The sequence below is a fragment of the Protopterus annectens genome, chromosome 2.part2 (genome assembly GCF_019279795.1).
Source record: "Protopterus annectens isolate FY-2018-M chromosome 2.part2, PAN1.0, whole genome shotgun sequence".
Classification (NCBI taxonomy): domain Eukaryota; kingdom Metazoa; phylum Chordata; order Ceratodontiformes; family Protopteridae; genus Protopterus; species Protopterus annectens.
Genome location: NC_056730.1, coordinates 901875679 through 901889231, shown reverse-complemented (window position 1 = coordinate 901889231; position 13553 = coordinate 901875679). Strand labels below are relative to the sequence as shown.

The following is a 13553-nucleotide window of genomic DNA, read 5'->3' as shown; positions in this document are numbered from 1 at the left end:
AGCTCGGTGGAAGGTATATGCTTTTTTTGCCACCGGAACCGAAGGAGATGGTACCAAGTGGCCTTTTTTGGTTCCGGAATCAGATCACCAGATTTTGAGGGTAAGAAAATGCACTCATTCGACAGAAAAGTGGGTAGAAAGGATAACGAATATATATATAAAGAAAGAAAGTTATACTAAAACTGAAATATACAATAAAATTTCACTTAACTGCTAGAGAAAACGTCTGATGCGTCTTGCAACAAGAGTGGCAAATAAGATCCGAGGTAAAGAGGGGTATTGTGGGTAGAGTCTTAGCTCGAGAATTTTTGGCTGGCACGAGCTATGTAATGGCAGAGCCAATTCCAATGGTCACAACCAAGTCCCAAAGGTAAAGAATATATGAAGATTGACATCAGATCATTTGTTTCAATTGCATTAATTCATTGTTAAAGCACTGTCTTGTGTAATAAAAGCCTAGATAGACTAATCATTTGTCCCTTAACCATTTTTTGCCAATTAAGACTGGGAGCTGTAAAAATGCAAACAACTATTAGAATATGTTGACTTTCTATAAATAGCTGATTTATAAATCTGTTAATCATAATTGCTATAAATTTTAACATACAAAAAATTACAACCGTCAACCTCTACCTGATAAGTGAAGGATAAAAAATTAGTAGTAGAATTAATATATTTGATAAATAAATGAAATTCATCAGGATTACATCTCCTCAACACTAACATGCTGCCCAGGTATCTATAATATTTCATAATGTAATCTTTAAATGGTGAAGGAAAATATAATTAATTTCCCACCACCAGAGGATAATATTGGAAAAATAGGTGCAGCTGATGGCCCCATGACTATCCCCCTTATTTGTTTAAAAATGTCATTCTAAAACATTACAAAATTATTTTTAAGTATCAGTTCCATTAATAAATGTAAAACTTGTATAAGAGAGTAATCCAGAGAGGTACCCATAGTCAAGGCTAACAAAAATGTAGTCAAACCTTCTGTGTGTGAAATTACTAGAAATAGATCTTTAACATCAATACACTAAAAGATAATATCATCATATAAACACATTCAGATAGTTCTTTAGAGAAATGCCATGAGTCAACAAGGATATGTGGTTTATCCTGAAAAAGTCCTTGAGTTTATGGTCTACAGATTTGGCTAAAGACTCTATCTTTGACCCCCTTAGCAGCCACTATGGGTCTCAAACGGGAGTCATCAAATTTTTGTGGACCTTTGGAATACCAAAGATGGAGGATATATATATATATATATATATATATATATATATATATATATATATACATATATATGTATCTATATATATATATATATATATCTATATATATCTATATATATATATATATATATATATATATCTATATCTATATATATATATATATATATATATATATATATGGCCTTTTTACCCTAGGATAAATCATTTCCTCAGGCTGAAAGGAAAAATCAAGAAACAGATCATTTAAAGCCAAATCTGCTTTATCATAGACTATATTAACTAATTACGAGAACTAGAAGTAAAAAAATGTAACACCATGTTAAGTAATTCATCATTTTCCCAGCGTAAATAGTCCATAATAATTACCGCCCTCCTTTATCTGGTTTCATAATATGCAGTCTTTTAATGTTCTTTAGTTCATGTGATACTCTGTCCTCTTTTTCAGTTAAATTCGGTTTGCAACTTTTATTAAACTCGTGAAGCCTAGCCCTCAATAATGTTTCACAAAGTCTTTCAAAGAGAGCTACTGAAGGGTAGGGGGAGGATTAAATGTACGTTTCCCTTTTAAGCCAGGAACATTATCGTAATCAAAACCATTAACCAACAAAGTCAAATTAATTTTTTTGGCAAGTATTTTTAATTCTAAAACAGTGTCAACCAAACTGAACAATGGATGGCCTTAAACGGGAAATTTCTGTGTTAGAAATAAAATTAAACCCTTTAGAAAACAACTCACTGTACTGATCTATAATGGAATGTCACTGTAATTAATTTTTTAAAGCCATTAATTGAACATAAAACAGTACCTTGATAATCCAAAAAATGTCCTGATTCCAAAATCATTTCCTGCCCCTTCCTTTCTGTTTACTGACTCTAGAAAGGTACCCATGGTGAGATGTCAGGTTGGTACTCATGTCTCTGTGTAGTTGTCTTCCATGATGGAGGTCTGACTATTCTCGCCAAAGAAAACTCCACCTGGGACTGCTCCTGAACAGTCACTTCCCTCAAATGATTCCATATTGATCCTGATGTCCCATACAATGGGTTTCCTTCCAACCTCCTCACCGGTGTGTTTATTGTGAGGTATAGGGTGTGCTTTTCTGTTGTCATCACCAGAATTGGATCCACATGCTGAAATAATTTGTAATAAGCATACTCGAATGAAGGAAATAATAAATCCTGTTGGATTTCTTTCTCTAACACAGAAATTTCCTGTTTAAGCCCATCCATTGTTCTTAAATTATCCTTAATAAGTAGGCACATAAATTCAGTGCTGGTCTGATCAAACAGTTCTAATAAGTCATGATGATGTAATATCGAACCAGGTCTTAAAATGTAAGGAAACTTAAAAAGCTGAAGCCCTTTGGGTACATGCTGCAGTGCTATAGATCTATGGAAAAAAAACATTGTCCAAGTGCAGTCCCTGTTATTTTTTAAGTAACTTTCCCGGCTTATGTAATTTCTGCTTTAAGAACCCACCTGCATCCTGTGTGGTACAGCTGTGATGTTGATTAAGAGAAAAGGAAAAGTCCTTATTAAACCATTCTCTCCATTGGTCATTAATCCCATTTACACCACCAGGAACTGGGTTAAAAAAATCATTAATGTAAGTTTGGATAGAACGGCACTGTTTCCCACTGACAACTGTGGCAAAGGAACAACGTGGAACATTGCTAATGCTGCTTGACCCACCAGTACCGTTATGAACTATCTTTTGAATTAAACTACAAGAATCTAGCTTTCCTGATACCTGTGTGAGAACGGCCAACAACTGTGTAAGCATATTGCCCTCCTCACTCAAAACGGAAACATTAACAGGTCCATTGAGACTGCCCTCTGCTCTTTCAGTCTTGGACATGGCTAAAATGTGCTGAGTGAAAGGTAAACCATGGAACAACTCCAAAAACAACTGCAGAATTCAATAAACAGACTAAATAAAAAATAATAAATAAATCTTTTCATAAAACATGGATGCCAGTAAAATAAGTACTTTTGTTCTTTATAAGTATCGAACTTCATCAGATTAAAATCAATAAAAGCCACAGTTATTTAAAACATAGATAAGCCAACCACAATACTTGTAGCCATTATTATCCTCTGGTGATGGGAAATTAATTATATTTTTCCTTCATCATTTAAACACTACATTATGAAATATTATAGATACCTGGACGACATTAATTTTGTTGAGAGGTAACCTTGATTAAATTAATAACGTCAATACGTGTAGTAATTTTAATAAATTTCAATATGTGTAGCAATTTTAATAAATTTATTTTTTGCGTGTTGGAAAAAGTATATAGTAACTCACAAGGAGGCAATTGGTCAGCCTTTTTGGAAACCAGAAAAGTTTATTGGCAAGTTTTACAGAATGTAACACAAGCCCCTGGTTTAAATGACAGGATCGCCCTATCTAGTTTACTGCACTTAAGAGATGACAAACTTTAAACACTGTATTGCATTACTATGTTTTTATATTTTGCTTAAATGTGTGTACAGCTGTAACACTGTAGTTTTTAAGTAACTTTATATTAATTGGTTACTTTTTAACAGCTATTTGACTAACACGTGTGATGTTCTGTGCCTTTAATTTTAACTTTATACTGGCTACAAGTATTGTGATTGGCTAATCTATGTTTTAAATAACCGTGGCTTTTTACTGATTTGAATGTGATGAAGTTTGATACTAATAAAGCACAAAAGCACTTATTTAACTGATTGGCATCCGTGCTTTGTAAAAAGTTTTTTTTAGTGTTTTAGTTTTTTTTAATTCTTTCGTAGTTTTTAAAGTGTGGAATAAGGTCTGTGTCCATTAAATAAGAAAATCACTTTACATACTCAAAAGAATGTCTTGAAGAGAGGCTACAATCAAAGAAATGTTGAAAAAGTAACATTAAAGCAGAATAAATAAACATAAGGCATCCTTACCTTTAGAAGTTCTTCAGAAAGAGATTTTAAAGTTGCTTCAAGTTTTCCAATTTGTACTTGTTTTTCTTCTAGTGATTCTTCTATTTTTTTCTAGAAACAATTCAAGGAAGAAATTATAACTTGATAGGCCAAAAATAGAATGACAGGTGTCAAGAATCATCATAGAATGTTTCAGCTTTTTCATACATGACAAATATTGCCACTCAAAAACATAGTGCACCCTATAGTTTTAGTAGCAATCAGTAGCATCGCAGACGGACGACAAGGTACATTGTTCTTTCTCATGATTATTTCTGGGTAAAGTCATAAAATGTTTCCTTGTACTTGTGCTCTATGTCCAGAAAAGAACGTCAGCACTTTATGAATTTAAACAAATAGTAATTTCACTGCAGCACAAGTTTAAATCTCAATCTGTTGGCAGCATGGAACTTTTTACAAAGCCTGCTACTTAAATGCATGGCAAAAATGCAAATTGCTGCAATAAGAATGTTTTTTTAATCTTTAAACATACTACTCAGCTACTGCCTACAGTGACACTATATCACACTGCTACAAACAGAAACAACCTTTTCATTTAATGTGATAACCTGATGGATGCAACATGCTTTCTTCTACAGACAAAATGGATGGACTTACTCTTGCTAAAGTCAAAAGTGATAGAGAAAGGAAGTAAGCAAACCAGTTGCACACCTTCACTAATACAGACACTGAAATCTATCACATACGTTTTTACTAAATTGTCACAGACAACAAATGTAATCTTCAGTGAAAGTAATGCCACAAGCAGAGTACATGGCTCCATTTAAAATAGATTCTCATAGTTGAGACAGTGTTACATTCTCAGAACCTGTGAAGCTTAAAATGTCAAAGGGATGGCCTAAACAGGAAAAATGCACTGCAACCTGCCATCAAGGACACCATGAAAGTGAATCAAGTACTCCAATAATCCTGTCTCACAGAAATAGCTTTCTCCAGTCCGAAGACATATGCATGCATTTAATAGGAACGACTTATGGAAAGAGGTGGGTACTGGCAATCAACTGCTAAATCAAAAGGCAACTTGGACTACTCTGTGAATGGTAGCACAGTTTAATAATTAACAACTGTGAGCTATTTTAAACGAATACTTAATTACAAATTGTGTAACTGAAACATAATACTTGATACTGAGAACGTCTTTTAACCGAAGGAGTCCATTTCATTACTAGAAAGAATACTAGATACAGCAGCATGCTGAAAGGTACAGCATTTTGTTGCTTAACCTAACAGCAGATGTGTGAAGTGCTCTTCACATCACAAGCTGGATGGTTTTATAATCACTCCAGTTTGCAAACTGTTCCATACAGAAACCTGTCTTTATAAACAAAGTGACACAATGTTAACAAATCAGGAATGCCAGCTGTAAAATGCATCACCCTCAGACCAAACTCTCTTCACTCTTAGCAGAAAGATTCAGAAGACATGTTATGCATATTTTTTCAAACCTGAGAGAGAGGAATGGCAGTTGCAAAATGCATGCAGTATCCCCATGCAAAGTTCAGTGAGTCAGAACTTTAAGCCATAAATTTACTTTATCAGAAGCCAACGCAAGGGAAAAGTTCTTTATTATTTTAACATATTTGCCTTAGAAATTATTTTTTTCTCTAACACATTTTAATGTTTGTCCCTCTTTTATTAACAAAAAATATACAGTTGTTCAAGCTGCACTTATCCATAGCAGTTGTTGTTTGATTACTCACTGCTATAGTAGCCTTTCAGCTATATGGGCTGTGTCATGCTCAAGGCTCAACAACCAGCCAGCTTCCAAAACCTCTGGCTCCCTTCCACATCTTCACACTGACTGCTGACTGGGAAGTTCTGTGGAGGGAAAATGAGCAGTCAAGACAGAAGAATTTTCAGGACTTGCATATTCATCCTGAGCTTAAAAAAAACAAGAAATCAACAATTTTATAACCCAGCAAGTAACTACATACAAAAATTGGGGGATGGAGGGTGGGCGTTGTTACTGTAGCAGTGAGGAATTTAAACATCCATGTTATAGGCAATTGCACTTACACAACTGTATTAAGTTCAATATTCTCACTGCTTCAATAACCATTAGGCTATATGATTTGATTTATAAAAGCCTATCCAAACTGGGAGGACAAAGGGTATGGATCCAGGAGCCCTTGGAGAATGGTCTTAGTAAAGCTTGTCCTGAATTTAGCAAAGGAATCCAGTTTGTAATGCCTTGTAAAGGTGCCTAAAGAGGGCCATATAGCTGCCTCTAGAATACTTCTATAGTCATCCTCTTTTCAATACACCATCAAAGAATACAATGTCCTAGTAGAGTGTGTCTCGATACTTCCTGGAACTGGTTTACCATGAGTAAAACAAAAGGCATTAGCTACAGAAAACTATCTGAAAATATTCTGCTTGACACAGGTTGTCCCCTTCTTAGTCTCAACATTAGAAATAAATAGCTGATCAGCTTTTCTAAAATACTTGGTTTGGTCAAAACCTGAGCTGCCTATGCACGTCCAAAGTATGTAGAATCTTGTCTCCCTGGTTTTGAGGATCTGGATAGAGCACTGAGAAATTGATAGTTTGATTAAAAGAGAAATCTGAAACAGCCTTTGTACATGTATGACAAACTTGTTCTTAAGACCCTATCTCTGTAGAAGACTAGACAGCGTTCACCCACCATAACAGTTTGCAAACCAGATGCTCTTCTTGAAGATGTCACAGGAATAATTAGAAGATATGTACCTACCATAACATTCCATGTTAGTTGTCTTCTCTCGCCTTCTTTCTTGCTGGATGGGTTCAGAGCCGATCCTCGGCTCCGACTCGGCACTTGCTAAGCTCGAGAGTCACTTTTACCAGCTCGAGGCAGCCCCATATCCCATGATGCAAGGCGGTAAATACCCAGATCTCGTTTGGTACCTAGAGGGACAACTGCCTAGCATAAAAAAACTTTCCACTAAGGAAAGAAGAGCAACTAGCCTAAAGGGCTGTAAGGGGAAACCAGATAAATAAAACTAGAAGTAACTGGTGCCCAAAAATCTTCCAGAGACAAGGGAAATCAAGGTCTGTCCAGGCAAGGGGGACAGGAGGGAGGGTCGCAAGAAAGAAGGCGAGAGAAGACAAATAACATGGAACGTTATGGTAGGTACATAACTTCTAACTGTTACGTTGTCAATCTCGCCTTCATTCTTGCTGGATGGGACCGTGTCCCTAGCACCTCTATCCTGGGTGGCTCAATGGAACAGACTCTTGAGAACCGTGGAACCAAAACTGGCCCTACTCCTGGAGGCCAAATCCAATTTGTAATGAGAAACAAAGGTATGAGGAGTGGCCCAAGTGGCTGCTGCACAAATAGTATCTAAGGGTAGCCTAGCCTGAAAGGCTGTAGAAGTGGCTAGGCCTCTAGTGGAATGTGCCTTTGGTTTCGAGCACAGTTGTTTGCCCCTAAGTTGATAAATGTCAGAAATGGTGGAAGATAGCCATCTAGATAAGGTCACTTTGGAAACAGGGTGGCCTTTCTTATTCTCAGCATAAGAAAAAGCTGATCAGACATCCTGAATTGCTTTGTTCTGTCCAAATAATATCCGAGTTGTCTGTGAACATCTAGATAATGCAATTTTTGTTCTGATCTGTTGGAATAATTAGGAAAAAATACAGGGAGATCAATGGATTGGTTTAAATTTGTTTTTGAAGCAACTTTGGGCAAAAAGGATGGATTAGTTCTCAAGGATACTCTGTCCTTGTGGAAGACCAAATATGGGGGACGAACAGAGAGGGCATGAAGTTCTGACACTCTCCTAGCCGAGGTAATAGCGACAAGGAAGAGTGTCTTCCACGAAAGAAACTTTAGTGAACATGAAGCAGCTGGCTTGAAAGTAGGAAGAATTAAGGATGTCAGCACTAGATTTAAGTCCCATTGTGGAGGAGGAATCCTGACAGGAGGTCTCAGGAGAAAAATTCCTTTCAAAAAAGCTTTACAAAGCTTGTGGGACATAATGTTGTGATCTGCAAATCCGACATGAAAGTTCGAGATTGCAGCCAACTGAACTTTGACCGTGGAAGATGAAGAACCGGAGTGAAAGATTTCCGCTAGAAAATCCAAAACTGCATGAACAGGGGCAGTAAAGGGATCTATGTTTCTCGATTTCGCCCAAAGGGAGAAACGTTTCCACTTGCTAGTGTAAATCCTTCTAGTAGAGGATTTAAGGGAAGCTACTATGATATCTCTAACGGGGTTAGAGATCATAGGAAGCCTGGCTAAGGAAGGAAGTGGAGCAACCAAGCTGCGAGGTTGAGAGAAGGGATGGACCGATGCAGCTGACCCGATTTGGTGTATCAGAAGATCTGGCACTGGGTCCAGATGCCACGGCTGCACCAAAAGATGACGATGAAGGAACAGAAACCAAATTTGTCGAGGCCAATACGGGGCAATGAGAATCAATTTGGCTCTCAAAACGGTAGCTTTCTGGAGTACTTGAGGTATCAATGGAAAGGGAGGAAAGGCATAAAGAAGTCCCTGGGGCCAATCTTGGGTAAGAGCGTCTCTGGGGGGGATGGCCCGGAAGTGGGAAGAGAGAGAAGAAGACTGGGCATTTGCTGTTTTGGGGTGTAGCAAAAAGATCGCAACATGGGCGGCCCCACTTCTGAAAAATCTCCTCCACTATAGATTGCTTGAGAGACCACTTGTGAGGCATGAGTATAGCTCTGCTCAATCTGTCCGCTAAAATGTTGGTTTTCCCAGGGATATGCGTTGCTACCAGAAACCGATGAGAGGAGATCGCCCATTGCCAAAGTCTGAGAGCCTCTCGACACAAGGGATAGGACTTGGTTCCGCCCTGCTTGTTGATGTACCATACTACGGACATATTGTCCGTGTGAACTGCAATCATTCCTAAGGGAAGAAAGTCGTTGAGGGCTTGCAACATTAAAAGCACTGCTCTCATCTCTAGGATGTTTATGTGCAGGTGGTATTTGAACGGTTGCCACGTCCCATGAACCATCCTGCCCTGATAATGACCCCCCCACCCGATCAGGGAGGCATCCGTAGTGACTGTGGCTACTGGGGCTGGGAAAACAAAGGGTCTGCCCTGATGGACTTGGGGAGAAGAAATCCACCAGGATAGATGGTTTTTGCAAGTTTGTGTCACCAGGATCTGGTGATGCATGGGAAGTTGTTGGTAGGACCATTGTGTGAACAACATCCATTGAAGGAGACGCATGTAAAAATGGGTCAAAGGAAGAAGAGTAATGGCAGCTGCCATGAGGCCCAATACTTTTAGGACCAGCCTGGCTTGCACCTTTTTGCTGGCAAGGATGATCCGCACATGGTTTTGGATATCTAGGATTCTCTGGCTTGTGAGGTTTGCTGACATCCGAACAGTGTCTAAATTTGCGCCTATAAAAGTAATAGATTGGCAGGGCAATAAGGAGGATTTTTCGTAGTTGACCGAAATTCCTAAATGAGTGCAGAGATTTAGGGTGTAATCTCTGGCTTGGAGAAGTTGATGCCTGGTGGTGGCTGAGAGGAGCCAGTCATAGAGATACGGAAACACCTGGAATCCTTGACGTCTCAGGTGAGCCGTGACCACTGCCATGCATTTGGTGAACACTCTGGGGGCTGTAGTGAGACCAAAGGGCACGGCTCTGAATTGAAAATGACTGGACCCCAGCCGAAAGCGGAGAAACCTTCTGGAGCGTCTGTGGATTTTTATGTGATAGTACACATCCTGAAGGTCTATTGAGCACATCCAGTTGTCTTTGGCTAAGAAGGGCAAAATCGATTGAAGTGTGACCATTCATAATCTTGTCTTTTTCACAGACTTGTTGAGTCTGCTGAGGTCCAATACTGGTCTCCAATCTCCCGTCTTTTTGGGAACCAAAAAGAACCTTGAGTAGATTCTGGGCTCTGAATGGCCTGTTGGAACTGGCTGAATGGCCCTTTTTTGTAGAAGCTTTGATACTTCTAATTTTGCGATTTCCCTTAGACCGGGTGGAACATATGGAAGGGAATTTTTGTGAGGGAAGGGACTTTCCTCGAAAGGAATCGTGTAACCCTCGGATATGATCGACTGTACCCATTTGTCTTGCGAAAGGGAAAGCGAGGCTTCTGGGTACAGTGATAATCTTCCCCCGACTGCCTCCAAGGATGGACAGTCAGGCAACACCTCAGGGATGCTGGAAGGGCTTGTCAGAGAGAGGCTATCTGCTGCCCTGGTTCTGCGGACCCCCTCTGCCCCTAGGGCGGCGTCTATTATTACCCCCTCTGCCTCTAGGGGTAAACTGACCATGTGTGTCCGGCGTGACTCCCTGAGATTTTTGGAACCACATCTTTCCCCCCTTCTGTCCTTTAGGGTAAGGCCTAGAAGGGGTGGAAAAACGGACTCCTACGGCAGAAAGAGTCTTGCCATCTTGCTCACACCTGGTCAAAGTATCCTTCACCTGAGGACCAAACAATGTTGACCCATCTAAGGGAGAGTTTGTGAAGGACGCCTTAAAGAGATCTGCAAAATTACAGAGCCGCATACAGGACTGACGTCTAAGAGCCACTCCTGTCCCTGCAGCTCTACTCGCTCCATCTGCTGCATAAGAAATCAGCCGCATGGAGGAGCTGGTAATGGAGTTAAGGATTCCTAGCTGAGAAGCAATCTTATCCTGAGCCCCTACAGCTGAAGGATCCTGTACTACTTCACCTAATTCTTTAAGGATGTCCCTTTGAAGTCTGGTGAAGTGACAAATAATTCAGCGAACGCATGGCAAAGGTTGCTGAGGAAAACATCCGCTTACCATACCTGTCCATGGTCCTAGAATCCTTGTTAGGAGGATGGACTGGTACGGAAGGATCTGCAAGTTCCTTCTTGGTGGCGGCCGTCACCACCATGGCATCAACAGGGACACCTTTTGTAAGAAATTGTTTCGCGGAAGGGGCTGTAATAAATTTAGAAGGCCTCCTGGGAACTGGTTCCACGGAATCAGGAGATGCCCACGCCTTCCACGCTATCACCTCCATGAGGGGGTCGAAAGGCGGAGACACCCAGGAGGTGGAGGGTCGAGATCCAAACACCTCTAGGTATACCGACTCATCCTCAGAGGGATTAATGGAGGGCCAGTTTCCCCTCTGTTTTAGGAGTTCTAGGATGTCTGAAAAAGAGACATCCTCAGAGGAGGATCTTGGGGATCCCTCCGACTCATCTAAGTCGGTATCTGAAGTTGTAGACTCAGGGGAGTCTAGGTGCTTCCTCTTACAGGTCCTCTTATGCGGAGGATCTCCTAACGGATCAGGAGAATCCTCGGAAGAGGGGGTTCTTCCCAGTGGGGAAACCTGAGGCGGTGGATCTCTCAGTCCGGGAGCAAGAGAGTGGGAAGAGACATCTACAGGCACCATAGAGGGAGGAGCTAAGGGGATAGACTGCTGACTGAGCCTGGGGGCCAGCACACTCTTCATCACCTCGAAGGCTCCCCTCCCAGGGAGATCTGAGAGACCCCGCTCCGAAGAATCAGGGGCTCCCGGGCCCACCGAAAGGGAAGGCTCAGAGGCAGATGTCGGAGCCGAGCTCACCAAGGCCGAAGCCCCAAGGGGAAGAGCAGGGTCGGACAAGGGTCCGATGCCACTCACCCCCGCGGAGCAGACCAGGGAAGCCCGACCACCGGATCCCTCCAAGGAAGGTCTCGAGGAGGAGATAAGAGTAGAAGCTGAAGGAGCAGAAAGGGGTTGTATCTGCCCCGCAGCTGTAGCAGTGACTATTCCAATAGACTCTGGCTCCGAGCTCTGGAGAAGAGTCGAAGGAGGAACTTGAAGAGGGTGTGGACTAGTAGTCGTCTGTTGAGACGGACTATGAAGCATTTGGGCTAGTGCCTGAGATTTTAACAATCTGCTTACCACTCTCTCCAAATCATGGTCTGAGAGCCTGGAAGACCTAGATGATCGGCTCCGATGGCTCCGCTCCGAAAGAAGAGGAGAGGTCGGAGCCGACAGTATCGGCTCCAAAGAGGGAGACCTGGACCGCTTCCTCGACGGAACCATCGGAGCCGAAGAACCTTCGGTTCCAGACGGAGCCGACAACTTATCGGCTCCAAGCCTGGTCAAAGATGTATCGGCTCCGGCTGGAGCCGACACAGGCAAGGAAATAATGGTATCGGAGCCGGCCGGCACCGATACCGAAGTCTTCGACACATGGTGGTCGGAGCCGGTCAGAGCCGACACCAATGTGGCAGTTAAAGTATCGGCACAGATAGCCATCGGTGCCGAAGATTTAGTCAAAATAAGATCGGCTCCAGCCGGAGCCGATCTCGACTCCAAAGGAGTCGGTGCCAGGGCCGAAGGCTTAGTAGCAGAAGCCTGGGCCTTGGAGGTCTTAGAGGGCTTACCCGAAGCAGACTTGGCCGGGGAGCCCTCCGGTTTAAGTAGTCCTCTTAAAATTAATTTATTTCTCCTTTCCTGCAGGACTCTCTGGCTGAAGGAGTGACAAATAGCACAGGAGTCCTGCAGGTGGAGAGGTCCCAGGCAATAGATACAAGAAGTGTGACCGTCTGTCAGAGACATCTTCTGACAGCACGAGTCACACTTCTTGAAGCCTGAGACCCTCTGTTCTTTGGACATAGTGAGCACACCCATAAAAAACACTACTCACACAGTCCCAGATTCAGAAATTTTAACTTAAAATGGGGAAAAATAAACTCACACACACGCCCTGACAGGAAGGGATGGGAGAGGATTGAAGGCCCGACTAAGTAAAACTACAAGGAAAACAGTAAATTAGGAGCTAGAGACCCTAAAACAATCTAAAAGTGACAAATACACTAATATACGAGAGAAAAAAGTGGAATGGGGTGACTAAAATTTGAATAACAAATTACTTACCAAGAGCTGGTAAAAGGAGTACCTCATCAGCGAAGCGGCAAACGAGATCTGGGTATTTACCGCCTTGCATCATGGGATATGGGGCTGCCTTGAGCTGGTAAAAGTGACTCTCGAGCTTAGCAAGTGCCGAGTCGGAGCCGAGGATCGGCTCCGAACCCATCCAGCAAGAATGAAGGCGAGATTGACAACTTAACATGAACAGTTTTCCATGTAATGAACCTTAAGTCTGCTTGATGTACAGGTTCAAATGGAGACATGGTTAACTTTTAAAGCAAAAGGTTAAGATCCCAGGATGGAGCTAACTGCTTAGGGTGGGGGTGGGGGGTCTCATGTGTAAAATTCATTTCACAGGTTCACAGGTAATTACCAGGCTACCAGTGGGCCGACTATTATAAGCTTAGTAAATGATCAGAGTTAAGAATCAAACCTTGTACTTGTGAAGTAACAACCTTAAACGTTATGCTAATCTTCAAAGTCTTTCACAAATTTGTTTTACTAAAAACATAGAAGAAAGTAGATGATTC

General features: G+C 41.5%; 1 protein-coding gene across 3 annotated transcripts in view; it reads right to left on the bottom strand.

The window, feature by feature from the left end:
• LOC122795841 (spindle assembly abnormal protein 6 homolog) overlaps positions 1–13553 on the bottom strand; it is a 1219651-nt gene that overhangs the window by 316665 nt on the left and 889433 nt on the right. For all 3 annotated transcript variants that reach the window (XM_044064218.1, XM_044064220.1, XM_044064219.1), the window contains exon 10: positions 4167–4256. In XM_044064218.1, coding sequence (XP_043920153.1) covers positions 4167–4256 — 90 coding nt within the window. The remainder of the gene's footprint in view (positions 1–4166; positions 4257–13553) is intronic.